This window comes from Heloderma suspectum, chromosome Z, assembly GCF_057233095.1.
Source record: "Heloderma suspectum isolate Gila_16-S chromosome Z, 16-S_ref, whole genome shotgun sequence".
In the NCBI taxonomy this organism is placed as follows: Eukaryota; Metazoa; Chordata; class Lepidosauria; order Squamata; family Helodermatidae; genus Heloderma; species Heloderma suspectum.
Window position 1 is genome coordinate 7,231,564 of NC_139476.1, and position 12,952 is coordinate 7,244,515.

A 12,952-nucleotide genomic window follows, 5' to 3' on the forward strand; every position below is an offset into this window, starting at 1 on the left:
TCCCTCCCCTGCAGGATTCAGTTTAAAGCCCTCCTGATGAAGTTCTTCATGCTGTGGCCAAACACATTCTTCCCAGCCCTTGTGAGGTGCAACCCATCCCTTGCCAGCAGTCCATCTTCCAGGAAGTATAGCCCGTAGTCCCAGAATCCAGATCTCTCGTGGCGGCACCACCTTCGTAGCCAGTCGTAGATGTGGCACAGTGCTGGGATTATGGGGGAAGGGGGGTGTTAAGGATTCCCCAAGCCCCATCCTTGAATCCCCCTAATTTTAGACAAATTTTGCCTCCCAGATTGCCTTCTAAAAACAGTAGCTGAGGACACCACCATGAAAATAAGTAGGCCACGTCTCCTCATCTGCTCCCTTTAAAATTCAAGCAACTCAACGGCAGGACTCATGCAGAGAAGCAGTGGACCACCTTCTCTGCCTGGCCAGTTTCTGTGTTGTCACTTCATTGGGAGCGACTGGAGCACGCTGGATTACAATGGTCATGCTGGCTGGAGATTATGCAAGTTGTAGTCCTACCCATTTGGAGATTGGGGAAGTCTGGTATATGGCCAAAAACAAGACATAGGGTGTGTGTGTGTGTGTGTGTGTGTGTATGGATATTTTGCATTCCCCACAGGAGAAGTTAACAACAGTTAGAAGATAACGTTCACATCGCCTGAGAAACTGGCCTTTCTGGCCTTTCAACCAGGCTTTTTGTTCTTGCCTTGCTCTAGGATTGCTAATTTTCACTGTTAGCCATCCTGGTGCCACAGACAGACTGCCTCTGAGCATACACAGAGCTCATTTCCTTCTTGACAGGAACGTATTTTTTAATAACAATCTGAGTTTAAGGGTAAAGCGCCTCTGAGTGTGCACAGAGTACATTTATAAGACAATTGTATTAAAAAAAATTATATCCTGCACCTTTGCCCCTCAAGCAGACCTTCAGAAGAGCTAGCAGATATATATATCCATCCTGCAAAACTTCCTTTGACTCAGGTGGTGGAAGGTTGAAATGTATATACACATCAGATCATACTAAATCCATAAAACCACACCTGCAGCAACATACTGGACAAAAACATAAAATGGCAAGAGTTTGATCTCAGGATATAGTACCTCTAAGCATGTGCAGAGGGCTCCTTGAAAGGCATTGCCTGAGGTTATGCAATGAGTTCAGAGCTAAGCGTGCGCTGAGCAGTACACTCGGCCCTTCCTCCTTCCTCTTTCTCTCCTGGAAAAGACACTCTGTACATGCTGAGAGGAATACTTTGTCTTTCTCTCTTTCTCTCCCTTGGAGGAGGAAGGAGCAGAATCACTCTGCACATGCTTAGCGGTACACTCAGCCCTTCCTTCCTTCCTTCCTTCCTTCCTCTTTCTCTCCGGGAGGAGGCACTCTGCACATGCTTAGCGATACACTCAGCCCTTCCTTCCTTCCTTCCTTCCTCTTTCTCCGGGAGGAGGCACTCTGCACATGCTTAGCAATACACTCAGCCCTTCCTTCCTGCCTTTTTTCCAGGAGGAGGCACTCTGCACATGCTTAGCAGTACACTCAGCCCTTCCTTCCTCTTTCTCCAGGAAGAGGCACTCTGCACATGCTTAGTGGTACACTCAGCCCTTCCTTCCTTTCTCTTTCTCCGGGAGGAGGCACTCTGCACATGCTTAGCAGTACACTCAGCCCTTCCTTCCTTCCTTCCTTTTTCTCCGGGAGGAGGCACTCTGCATATGCTTAGCGGTACACTCAGCCCTTCTTTCTTTCCTTCCTTCCTTCCTTCCGCTTTCTCCGGGAGGAGGCACTTTGCACACGCTTAGCAATACACTCAGCCCTTCCTTCCTGCCTTTTTTTCCGGGAGGAGGCACTCTGCACACGCTTAGCAATACACTCAGCCCTTCCTTCCTGCCTTTTTTTCCGGGAGGAGGCACTCTGCACATGCTTAGCGGTACACTCAGCCCTTCCTTCCTTCCTTCCTTCCTTCCTCTTTCTCTCCGGGAGGAGGCACTCTGCACATGCTTAGCGGTACACTCAGCCCTTCCTTCCTTCCTTCCTCTTTCTCTCCGGGAGGAGGCACTCTGCACATGCTTAGCGCAACGCCTGGCTTGGCTTGGCTTGGCTTGGCTTGCTTTCTCTCTCTCTCTCTTTCCCTCTCTCTCTTCTCCCCCTTCCAGGAGGCGGGCCAGGGCGGGCCGTGCAGCGGCTCAGCTGATGCAAGAGGGCCGGCGCTTTGCGGGGCCGCCTATATAAAGGGCGGCCGGCCGCCCCCTCCCGCGGAGCCTCCCTTCCCGTCCCTCGAGCGGCCGCCAGAGCCGGGCTGTGCCTTTTCCATCAGCAGTCGCGCCAGCACTGCGGAGCCCGAGCTCGGTAAGCGAGACCCCCCACGGGGGTGCGGAGGAGAGAGAGATCCAGACCCCCGACCGCTCCATCTTGACTGGCCTTCTGCTGTTGCAAAGGCATCTCCCAAGTGTCTGTATTTCTGCAAAATGGGGGTGGGGCGGAGGCGAGTGGACCCCCCTCACACCCCCCAGGCCCGGGGAGTATTGCACCGCCCCCCCTTTTTTGCTTTGCTTTTTTCTGTTCTTGCAAACTGCCGGGTCCTTGCATGTCATTGCAAAAAGCGGGCATGCCTGCCTGCGTTTTGCGGAGGGGCGGGTGTCAGTGTGTGTGTCTTTGCGGGGCGGGGGGGTTTGCAGTGTGAAAGGAAAAGTGGAGGCTGACTGGGCAGCCCTTCCTTGCCCCCAGCATCCAGGAGATTGCAGTGGGGAGGAAATGAGCCCCCCCCCCCAAAGACAGATGTGCCTGATTGTATTGAAGGGGCTGGTTTCTTCTGGTGCAAGCGGGTGGGAAGAGATGTTGCGGGGTGGGATACCCTTTCCTCCCTTAAATCGCCCTCTATGATTCCGCCCCCCCTTTAGCAAATGCATGCAATAATGGAAAATGAGCTCATGGGAATGAGGTGATCACGCCCCCTCCATCCAGGATGTGTGTGTGTGTGTGTGTGTGTGTTTGTGTGTGGGGAGATATACCCCCCCCTTTAAGGAAAAAAAGGGGTTGATTGCAAATCAGTTCACCCCCACTGGAAAAACAAGGGGTTGTGTGTCTACAGTGCAGTGTGTCCCCCCCCCCCCCATTGCAGATTTAGGGCAGGGGGAGGGAGATAAAATTGAGAGTTGGAATCTTTGTCCATGTGCAAACTTTGGAGGTTCCTTTCCTAAATCTTTGGGTCTCCCCCAAATATTCCCGGAATGGCTATATATAATTGGTCTATAATTGGTCTTTGTTGCTTTGGGGGTCTCTCTCTCTCCTCACCCCATCTATCTTCAGTAATGTTATGAACAGATAGAGAGAGGGATGTGTGTTCTGCATGATGCGCACACCCCCTTGCTTAGAGGAGACCTTCTCAATTCCACCCTGTAGTTCCAAAACCTAAATTTGCTCAATTTTTGTTTTATGCTGCACATCTATTTTTGAAAAAATACGATGCAGACGCTTGCATTGCTTTACTGCACAGAGGAATAAATATCTGGTGCAATCCTCTTTACCCTCTTAAAAGCCCTTCCTAATAAAGGCCTCTATATTCAAGATCAGAAGCACTAGTATATAGATGATGATGTTTAAGGATTTGCAGGGCTGTTTTGTGTTGGGCCATAGCATATCTTTCTCCCTTTTCATTGTCTTTTTTTCATTGAAGGAGTGGAACCAGTGGGGAAGAATTGCTTTTTCATTTCTGTTTGTGTGGATTCTCAGTTGGCGTTTGTATTTTCTGGATCACCTTGGTTCCTAAATGTTTCCTCTATATGCGTGTGCACATTGGTGGTGGGGAAAATCTGCAAACTTTATTGTCGCCTTTATTTCTTAGAGAAGTTGTTTCTTTGAAAATTTTTGCAAGCTATTCAGTGGATCTGGAGCTTGCTTCCTGAACTCTGTAACACCCTCCCTGTTCCTTTCCTCAGGGTCTCCATCAGCCAATTGGAATTAGCGCCATCCAAATTCCCCCCCCATTCTTCTGAATCTTCTTTTTTTTAAACCACTCTTTCCTGCATTTTAAAATCTCAAGATGGTGCAGAAGAAAACTGAAGTCCAAGGTTTCCACCGTTCTTTCAAGGTAAGGTTTGATAATTGGGTTTTTTTTAACAAATCAAAGTCAAACTATTAAGTTCATGTTTTTTGTTTTTTGTTTTTTTTTAAATTGGTCTCTGATTTCAGATGGCATTTAGAGTTGGTTTTGGTTCTCAAACAAGTGTTGGAGGTTTCATTTTTTCTCTGGTAATGAAAGTGGCAATGAGTTGTGAATCTTGTGGTGAAGTGGTAACGAGTGTGCACATTGTAAGTGGAAACTGCTATGAAACCATTTCAGAGCTTCTGTTGTAGGAGTGTGCAAGCTTCAGAGTTACACGGGGTTCCTAATCTGGCAAGGTGGCTGATCCTTGATCCTGTATAACACATGAGGTTTTTTTTAGTAGGGTGGGGGAATAACTCTTAGAAGTTTATAAGACGTTGTAGTGCAGAGGTTTATAAGATGTTGGAGTGTGCAGTTCCCCTGTCCATAGTTCCAGCTAGCCAGCTGTGGCCGTTTCCAGAATACTCATTTTCATTTCCTCCCCATCTACAAGAGTCAGCTGGCATTCTGTGGCTGTTGAACATGCTCAGCCCTCACTGGGGGTTTTCCCATTAACTTTTACTTCTGCAAACCTTGGGATTTCTCCATGCCTGTGGGTGGTGCCATTTTGGCTACATAAGGATTGGCACTCAGAGAATTGAGTTCGCTCTTAGTGTATATATAAGCATAGCTCCTGGGAAGTTTTACCACTATACACATGAGCCAGTGTGGTATAGTGGTTAGAGTGTTGGATGGGGAGACCAGGCTTCTAGTCCCCACTCAGCCTTAAAGCTCACTTGGTGACTTTGGGCCAATCACTAACTCTTAGCCTAACCTACCTCACAGGGTTGTTGTGAGGATAAAATGGAGAGGTGGAGGATAATGTAAGCCACCTTGGGTTCCTTGCATGAAGGAGAAAAGGTGGGATATAAATGTAATAATAAATGCAATTGAAGATACACATACATGACTTGATCCAGTATTTGGAGGTGAGGCACCCAGGTTATCTGGGAAGAAAGATGCTCAAACTGAGAATTCTCAAGCTGTCCTCTGAACTCGGGTGCTCTGTGCAACGTTATATAGATGCTGGGAACATGGAGCTGTCCTTTTTCCTTGCTCACCCCTCTGCCAGTCTTTGACCTTACGATTCCTTTGCAGATGGTTCTGGTGTATGTACGCTATTTATATAGTCCCATCAATGGACGCTGCGTTTTAGGCTGGCATGAAGTTTGTGGGTCTCTGTCCCAAGGAGGTTACAGATTAAAAAATAAATAAATAAACATGGGGAAGAAATAGAAGGAGGTGAGTGACCGTGCGGAGGAACTGCACATTCTAAGTCAAGGTGGATTTCTTCGGGGTGAAATTATAGTTCAGTAACAATTCACATTGCAATTTATTTATTGCAATTTATATCCTGCCTTTTTTCCTCTTGCAAGGAAACCAAGGCAGTGTACATAATCCTCCCCCTTCTCTCCTTTTTGTCCTCACAACAACAACCCTGTGAGGTAGGTTGGGCTGAGAGTCTGTAACTGGCCCAAAGTCACCCAGTGAGCTTCCATGGCCAAGTGGGGACTAGAACCCGGATTTCCCGACTCCCAGTCCAACACTCTCGCCACTACACCATGCTGGCTCTCAATGCTGTTACTGCCCAAAGCATCAAGCAAGGGACATGCTCATGGAGTGTGTGTGTTAAAATTCATGCTGCAAAATGGCAGGCAGGCTTAATTCAATATTTTTTGGTAGAAAATGGCCTGGCAGAAACTCTTTGTAGTTTCTAAGCACTTTTGAGAAAAGAGCTAACACTGGAATTTAGTGGGGGTTTGTGCTGCTGCTTTCGCACTGGGACTGTTGACGTGTGCGCTGTTTTTGCAGAGTCGGCAGAAGTGATGCTTTCCTTTGGGGTTTGGCATGTTTAGGTGGGAGCTAGGCTGGGCCCAATTCTAGGCTATGAGTCCGTGGCACCTTCATGGCAAGTTGAGGCTTTTGAAAATCCTTCCAGAGGCGACACAGAAAATGTGTGCGTTCCCAACACCAGGAAGCGTACCTGGATGTTGGGAGAGTGATGCAACTTTGTGTTTGTGTGGACTCAGTTCATGAGCTGATTAACTTTATGGAGGTCCCCAACCGCCCTTCATATTGCCTCTCGTTGAAAGGGTGGTGGGCTAGTTCTGGTGGAAACATCTGGGTTGGGTGGCAAGCACAGACTGTGCCATGGGGTGCAGAGTTCACCTTGCTGAGATTCTATACTTACATTTAAAAGTAAAATAGCCAAGCTTCTAGCCCTTATGAATGTGAAGATATTGCCAACACATTTTCACGTGTGCTGGACGATTCTCAAATGCCCAAGGGGTGAGAGTGTGTGTGAGGGGGAGGATAAATGAACAAGATGGATGGGGTCCAGGAGTGAAGTCTGAGCGCCTCTTCCTATGGCTGATGAAATGGCATGGGTTGCAGAATCAGCAAAGCAAAATTAGACGGATGCTGCGCAAAATGTGTTTAAATGACCTAAGCTGCAAACCAAGCTGTTGTTTGCACAGAATTAGAATTACTGTGGCTCTGAGTTCCCAAATTTTTCTGAAAGGCAGGTGCTCCAGCTGGGGCAGCTGTGGACTTCTGCAGCTCGGGTTTGAACAGAAACTGCTGTTGGGTCAACCTCTTTAAGTTGCACCTGATATGCTTTGCCTTTGGCCCTTGAGAGAACAGAGGTGGTGATGGCTCCAGCTGTCGCTGACACACCCGTCTCCTCCACCATGCTGGCAGCCGCCCTGATCCCATTGTACAGGTGGGGCAACGGAGTCCAAGCGGGAGGTGTCCTGGCAACCTCAAAAGTCTGTCCTGCTTATTAATTCTTCCCTACAGGGCTGCCAATCTGCTTTGTACTCAAAACCTTGGGATCCGTCCTGTGATGCATCTTGCTTTTCCCAGCTGTCTGTTCACATCCTGTTGCCGATGGCTGCTCCTAATTATGGGATGTCGGCGTCCTGGTTGGCAGCGCTTGGGAACGCGTGAGGGTTGGTTTTGCTGGGTGCACCGCCAGACTGGTTGGGCCAGCCGCGACTCCGAAACAGAAGCTGTTGTGGCTTGCGTTTGGGTTTTGCCCTTGGGGCTCCCCGTTGGAGACTGAGGGGTGTGCCGGACTTTCGTCATGGCTACGCACAGGCAGAATTCATCACGGTAACGTGATGCATAAATGTGGTTCAAGCTGAGATTTTCACATTTGGAGGCATTTGTTTTCAGGCAGGGCAGATGTTTGGAAAACTGCTTCCACCCTGCTTCAGAATGCTTGTCTCTCCCAATATTTAGAATCCTTAAACTTGGACCTTTGTGCAGCTTAAAAGCAAACAGGCAAACCCAAGATGCTAGACCTCACGATGGCAGGCTTGGAAAAGTATGCCCATTTCCCCTGATTATGTGGCAGGGAAAGTACACCTCAGAACAAACTGATGTGACATTGCAGGGATTTATGGGGAGGGGGTGGTCTTTTAGCTGTACCAAAACAGCTGCCCCTTTGAATTGCAAGTAACCCTGGGAGTGTTTGCCTGCCATGGGGCCTGCGTGCAGGTTAATCTTGTGGGGTGTCATAACTGCCCCCCCCCCCATGGCCTGAGGTTAGAGTTAAGTGAGCTACCTGGGAACCCTTTGGTACCGATATGAAGTATTACCTTTGTAAATATCTCATTCTGTGTTTCCTCTGAAAAGCAGGCCTGAGGGCTGCCTCCTTTTGTCGCAACAGCTTTGTGTGACAGCTTAGTGAGTCTGTGTGCCCCCCTGCCCCAAGATTGCCCAGGGATCTTCATGCCTGAAGAGGGATTCAAACCCACGACTTCTAAGTCAGAGTCCAGAGTAGTAACTGCTACAGAGCATTGTCTCGGCGAGCAGGTCTGGATTCAGATACAGTGCCCAGAGCCCTATCCTGGCCCTGCTAAAGGGAGCAGTGTGCCGTGGTTAGCATCCTGTACGAGGAGCGAAGAGACCCGGGTTCCAGTCCTCGCTCCGCCATAAAGCTCAGTGGGTGATCTCCCCCTGGTTGCTCGCTCAGCTTAGCCTCCCTCACAGGGCTGTTGTGAGGATAAAATGGAGGGGGATTGGAGAGCCCTGTGTGTTACCCTGAATGCCTTGGAGGAGGGGGCGGATTATAAACAAATAACTCTGGGGTGTCCTGAAAGGAATTTGACATAGCAAGAGGACGTTTGCTTGCTTGTTTCCCCCCCAAAGCACTCGTTGAGTTGCGGCCTTGCACTCCACCTCTCCTTTTGTAATTTAACATCCCCGCTTGCAATTAAGGATGGGGCCTCTCTCCTGTTTGAATGCACAATTTGCACTGGCTGGATCCACCCCGCCTTGCTCACTGGACTGGAGTTTCCTGCCAGTATTTTTCCATGAGGCTTTCTAATTGTTTCAGACGCTTTGCCTTTGGAGGCCTGCAATGGCAGCCTGATCTCAAATGAGTGTCCCTGGTCTTAAAAAAACGAAGCTAAACTAACAACGCTGGATTCTTCGGTGTGTTGCTTGTGTTGTTGGTACTGGGTCTTTCCTTTAAAAGGCGGAGTTCTCTGGCGTGCATGTAAAAAAAAATTTTAAAAAATCATCTCGCTACAAAGCTGTTCTAGGTTGTGGTGGTTTTTAAAATAGCACAACTTCTGGCGCTGAACCCAGGAGCAGTGCAGTATTAAAGCTCTTGTTTTGTGCAGCTGGAGGGGGTGGAGTGGAACGGGGTGGGTGCGCGTGCGTATTTCAGCTCCCTTGTGTGCCTCTGTGTACTCCCCCCCCCCCCCGCACACACCGGTGCGTACTCTTTTTTGTTTTTTTTTTAACTTGCTCGCTGCGGTGGGTGTGATGTAACTTCTGTTGTACCTCGTGGTCTGGGTGCGAGGGAGGCAGCGAGGTCCTGTTATGTAACCACCTCTGTGGTTCTGCAATGTTTTTGCTGGGTCTTAAAAAAAGAAAAGAAAAAAGAATGCAAGGTGGGGGGGGTGGGATTTCAGAACTATTTTTTAATGAAGCGGCAGAGCAAGAAACAGCCGTGGGGCAGAGCGCTGGGAAAGACGGCTTCCCAGTGGCAAGCATTGTTACGTGGTTTCTAAAAACGGATGGGAAGAAAAAGAAAATGTTCTGCATGCACGGGGTGGGACTCCTTCTGTGCCAGGCTGCTGGGGCCGTTCTGGGTGCGAAGGTTGAAAATTGAATAGGGAAAATAGGGAAAATTCCCCTAACCTGGCACCCTTCAGGTGTGCTCAACTGCAGCAACACTCATCACCCCCACTGTGGGTGGCTGGGGATGGTAGCAGTTGTAGTGGAGCACACCTGGAGGTCTCCAGGTTTGGGGAAGGCTGTTATAAGGCAACTGTGCAACGTTGGAGTCAGAAATGGCTGAATAAGGGTGGCTGTGTGTGTGTAGAGAAGATTCTGACAAATCCAGAAATAAGAATCCAACGCTTCCTTTTGCATGATGGGGCAGAAGGAGGCAGCAGCACAGAAACTTTCCAGAGTATAATGTGCCCCCCACCAAACAGTTTATTACCTTGATTGCTTTTTAATTTGAATCTTAGTGCAACTTCTCCCTCTGACACACTGACATCTCATTTTCTCCCCTTGAGACTGCAAGTTCTTTTTTCACAATCTTGGTTTTTAATAGAGAGCCTGTGTGGTGTAGTGGTTAGAGTGCTGAACTGGGACGTGGGAGGATCCGGGTTCTAGTCCCTACTCGGCCATGAAACTCACTGGGGGACTATGGACCAGTTGCTGAGTCTCAGCCTAACCTACCTCACAGCGTTGTTGTAAGGATAAAATGGAGAGGAGGAGGATTATGTACGCCGCCTTGAGTTCCTTGCAGGAGGGGAAAAGGCGGGATAGAAATGTAAAAATAAATAAGTAAAATTATTATTATTAATTACATTTCTATACCGCCCCATAGCCAAAGCTCTCTGGGCGGTTTACAGAAGTTAAAACATTAAAATACAATATAAAAAGTTTAAAAGCCATTTACATAAAAACACAGAGACAATATATGCAAACATATAACTAAAAACAACTTTAATATTATTAATAACACATCCAAACCTTCCAATGCTCCTCCTGACACCCCCCCACACCATTAATATGTGTGTGTGTGTCCTTCCTTCCCTCCCTCCCTCCCTCTCTCTCTCTTTCTTTCTTTCTTTCTTTCTTATAAAACTTGCAACCACTAAGCTGAGCATTCTTGAACTTTGGGGTGCTCTGGTCAGATCCGCATGGTTGCCTTGCAGCATCAACTTGTGTGTGTTCAGGGAGGAGTGAGTGGCTTTGAGCTGTAGCCAGGGGCGTGTGTATGGGGGAATTGCCTCCCCCTTAGCCTGCCAGCCGATCTTATGTTGTCCAAGTCTTGGCTGGCGTCCCAGTCAGCAGAGCCATGGGGTTCAGCGAGGTTTACAGGAAAAAAAATTGCTCTGGGCAGATTCTTCTGCAACCCAAACTGATTTTGTAATAATTTGGAATGCTCGTTCTATTCAGGCCGCTGGTTAATAAGGTTATGTATTGATAGGGCACCCTGTCCTTAAGTGTTTCCTTGTGTTTTCATGTGTTGGTTGATCAACATTGGAATGAGATGGGATAGGTTTGGCTTGCCATTGGGCAGTTTTTTGGGTGGGGAGGGCAGGCAGGAAGCAGGATTTTACAGTGGGATGTAAAACTGGGGTTTTATATATGGGCACCTTGCGTCTAGTCCTCTTGTTAAATCTGTGGCTTGGCCTGCAATGGAACTGGTAATGAAGCAATCACTTGAGCACGTGCAGAGTGCTTTTCTGCACGTGCAGAGTGCTTTTCTGCACGTGCAGAGTGCTTTTCTGCACGTGCAGAGTGCTTTTCTGCACGTGCAGAGTGCTTTTCTGCAGTGAGGGGATCAGTGTCTCATTCAGAAAAGTACTGAGATGTTTCTATCACATGTATGGGTACGATAACATCCTACATACATTAGGAGCAAAATTTCTGAGGATACTACTACTTCAGAATATAAATAGCAGCTCGGAAGGAGTTGCTGATTTGAATGAATAAATGAACAAATCCCTGCTTGTAGAAATCTAACACATCAGGGTAGGCTAGATCTATGTTTTCCGTGATGATCTTGTCTCCTGAAGCGATCTAGCCCAGGAAGGACTCTACCATATAATTTTTGTTGAATGTGTAGCTCTGATCTGGGAGGCGCTAATTACGTTATCTACTTGGAGCACATGGTTTCTCCTCCAGGGGTAGTACCTTAGTGGACACATCTGGGAGTTCCTCTCCATGCCTTGCCTGTTCCAAATAAACAGTTTCCTCCCAGCTCATTACGGGCTGCAACTCCAGCAAGCTGGCAGGACAACGTTCTGGCCAGGGCTTGTCAGACTAGCCTGTGGCTTGTTCTGCTATATAACCTCACCCTTCTTCTGAGTGACCTCCTTGGCTGGCTCCTCTGAGTCACATGCTGTCTGTGGAACCAGCAGCTGTGTACTGGTGGAGAGGCTAGTTCTGTTTTTATTTCGCTGGGTGTTCAGAGGAGAGAAAGACTTGAGAAGCTAGTTTAGATGCTAGAGCCTTCTCTTTACGGTGTGCACAGCTAGGGTTTTATTACAGTCTTGCAAACAAAATTCCCAACTTACTAGTCCATAAGAACTCGATTCTCTCTCTCACACACACAGACACACACGTCTAAGCTGTTTTTCTATTGAACAATATGCAAAATGGCTTACAGGAAAACAAAAATGTGCCCGATCTCGTCTGATCTCAGAAGCTAAGCAGGGTCAGCCCTGGTTGGTCCTTGGATGGGAGACCGCCTGGGAATCAGGCTTCCTGCATTGAGGAGGGGGTTGGACTTGATGGTCTTGGAGGCCCCTTCCAACCCTGTGATTCTATGGTTCTATGAACCCCTCCCCTGTTTCTGATGATAAAGGGGTATAAACTGATGTAGTAGGCTGCCTGCCAATATGGGCCCATTAGTCACTGTTGGCCTAAAGGAAGCAATGATGAAAATTAACTTGGTGAAGTGTGCTGGGTGGACAGGTGAGTGTCTGTTTACAAGCCCAGCTCACAATACTGACTGGGCAGGGTGCAAGTTAGATTTTTAAATTTTTTATTTATTTATTTATTTATTCATTTCATGTCATCTCATTTCTATACTACCCAATAGCTGAAGCTGTCTGGGTGGTTCACAAAAAATATGTCAGAACTGCCAAGAGAATATCAGCAGTGACCTTGTGAAACCGTGAGGAGGGGTGGGCAACTGGCAGCTTTCCAGCCAACCCTGTCCCCCACCCCCAGCAGTGTTTGATCTAACTGGTTTTTTAAATGAGATAATGGGTGAGAGAGAACCCCATATAGGAAGTCCCCTGCCAGTCCCTTTCAACTGTCCTGGAAAATGGGGTTTTGTCTTGTAGCTACACTTCTTAATTCTGGCTTATTCCTGCATGTAAAAACAATGAAAAAAAGAAAATGGAGAAATCCCAGAAGCCTATAGGAAAAGGTTTATTATAGTTCTTTATTGGCTCAATTAAAAAAAAGAACTATAATAAACCTTTTCCTATAGGCACCTGGGATTTCTCCATTTTCTTTTTTTCATTGTTTTTACTGTATATGTGCTTCCCCTCCTCTTTTTATTCTCAGTTATACCTGCATGTGACTCTCCTTTCTCCTGTCCTTCCAGGGCCAGAATCCCTTCAACCTGGAATTCTCCCAATCAAATCACCTGGAGTCTGTCTTCAACTTCGAATGCCCCTCTCGGCCCGGTGAGCTCCATTGTCTTCCCTGATTTTTTTTTGAAGTGGTGGGGGGGAAGGAATGGAAGCTTTGACAGTGGGGAGGGTTACCCAAGGCGAGTGTTTGTAAGCCTGCTTTTTAAGTCATGAGATTAGACAGATTCATGG

At 47.7% G+C, this 12,952-nt stretch overlaps 1 protein-coding gene across 2 annotated transcripts in view; it reads left to right on the forward strand.

The window, feature by feature from the left end:
* The first annotated feature begins 2,250 nt into the window (after window positions 1-2,250).
* MKNK2 (MAPK interacting serine/threonine kinase 2) overlaps window positions 2,251-12,952 on the forward strand; it is a 34,767-nt gene continuing 24,065 nt past the window's right edge. For both annotated transcript variants that reach the window (XM_084826027.1, XM_084826028.1), the window contains exons 1-3: window positions 2,251-2,344; window positions 3,934-4,085; window positions 12,733-12,814. In XM_084826027.1, the coding sequence (XP_084682153.1) occupies window positions 4,038-4,085; window positions 12,733-12,814 (130 nt within the window). In that variant the 5' untranslated portion in view covers window positions 2,251-2,344; window positions 3,934-4,037. The remainder of the gene's footprint in view (window positions 2,345-3,933; window positions 4,086-12,732; window positions 12,815-12,952) is intronic.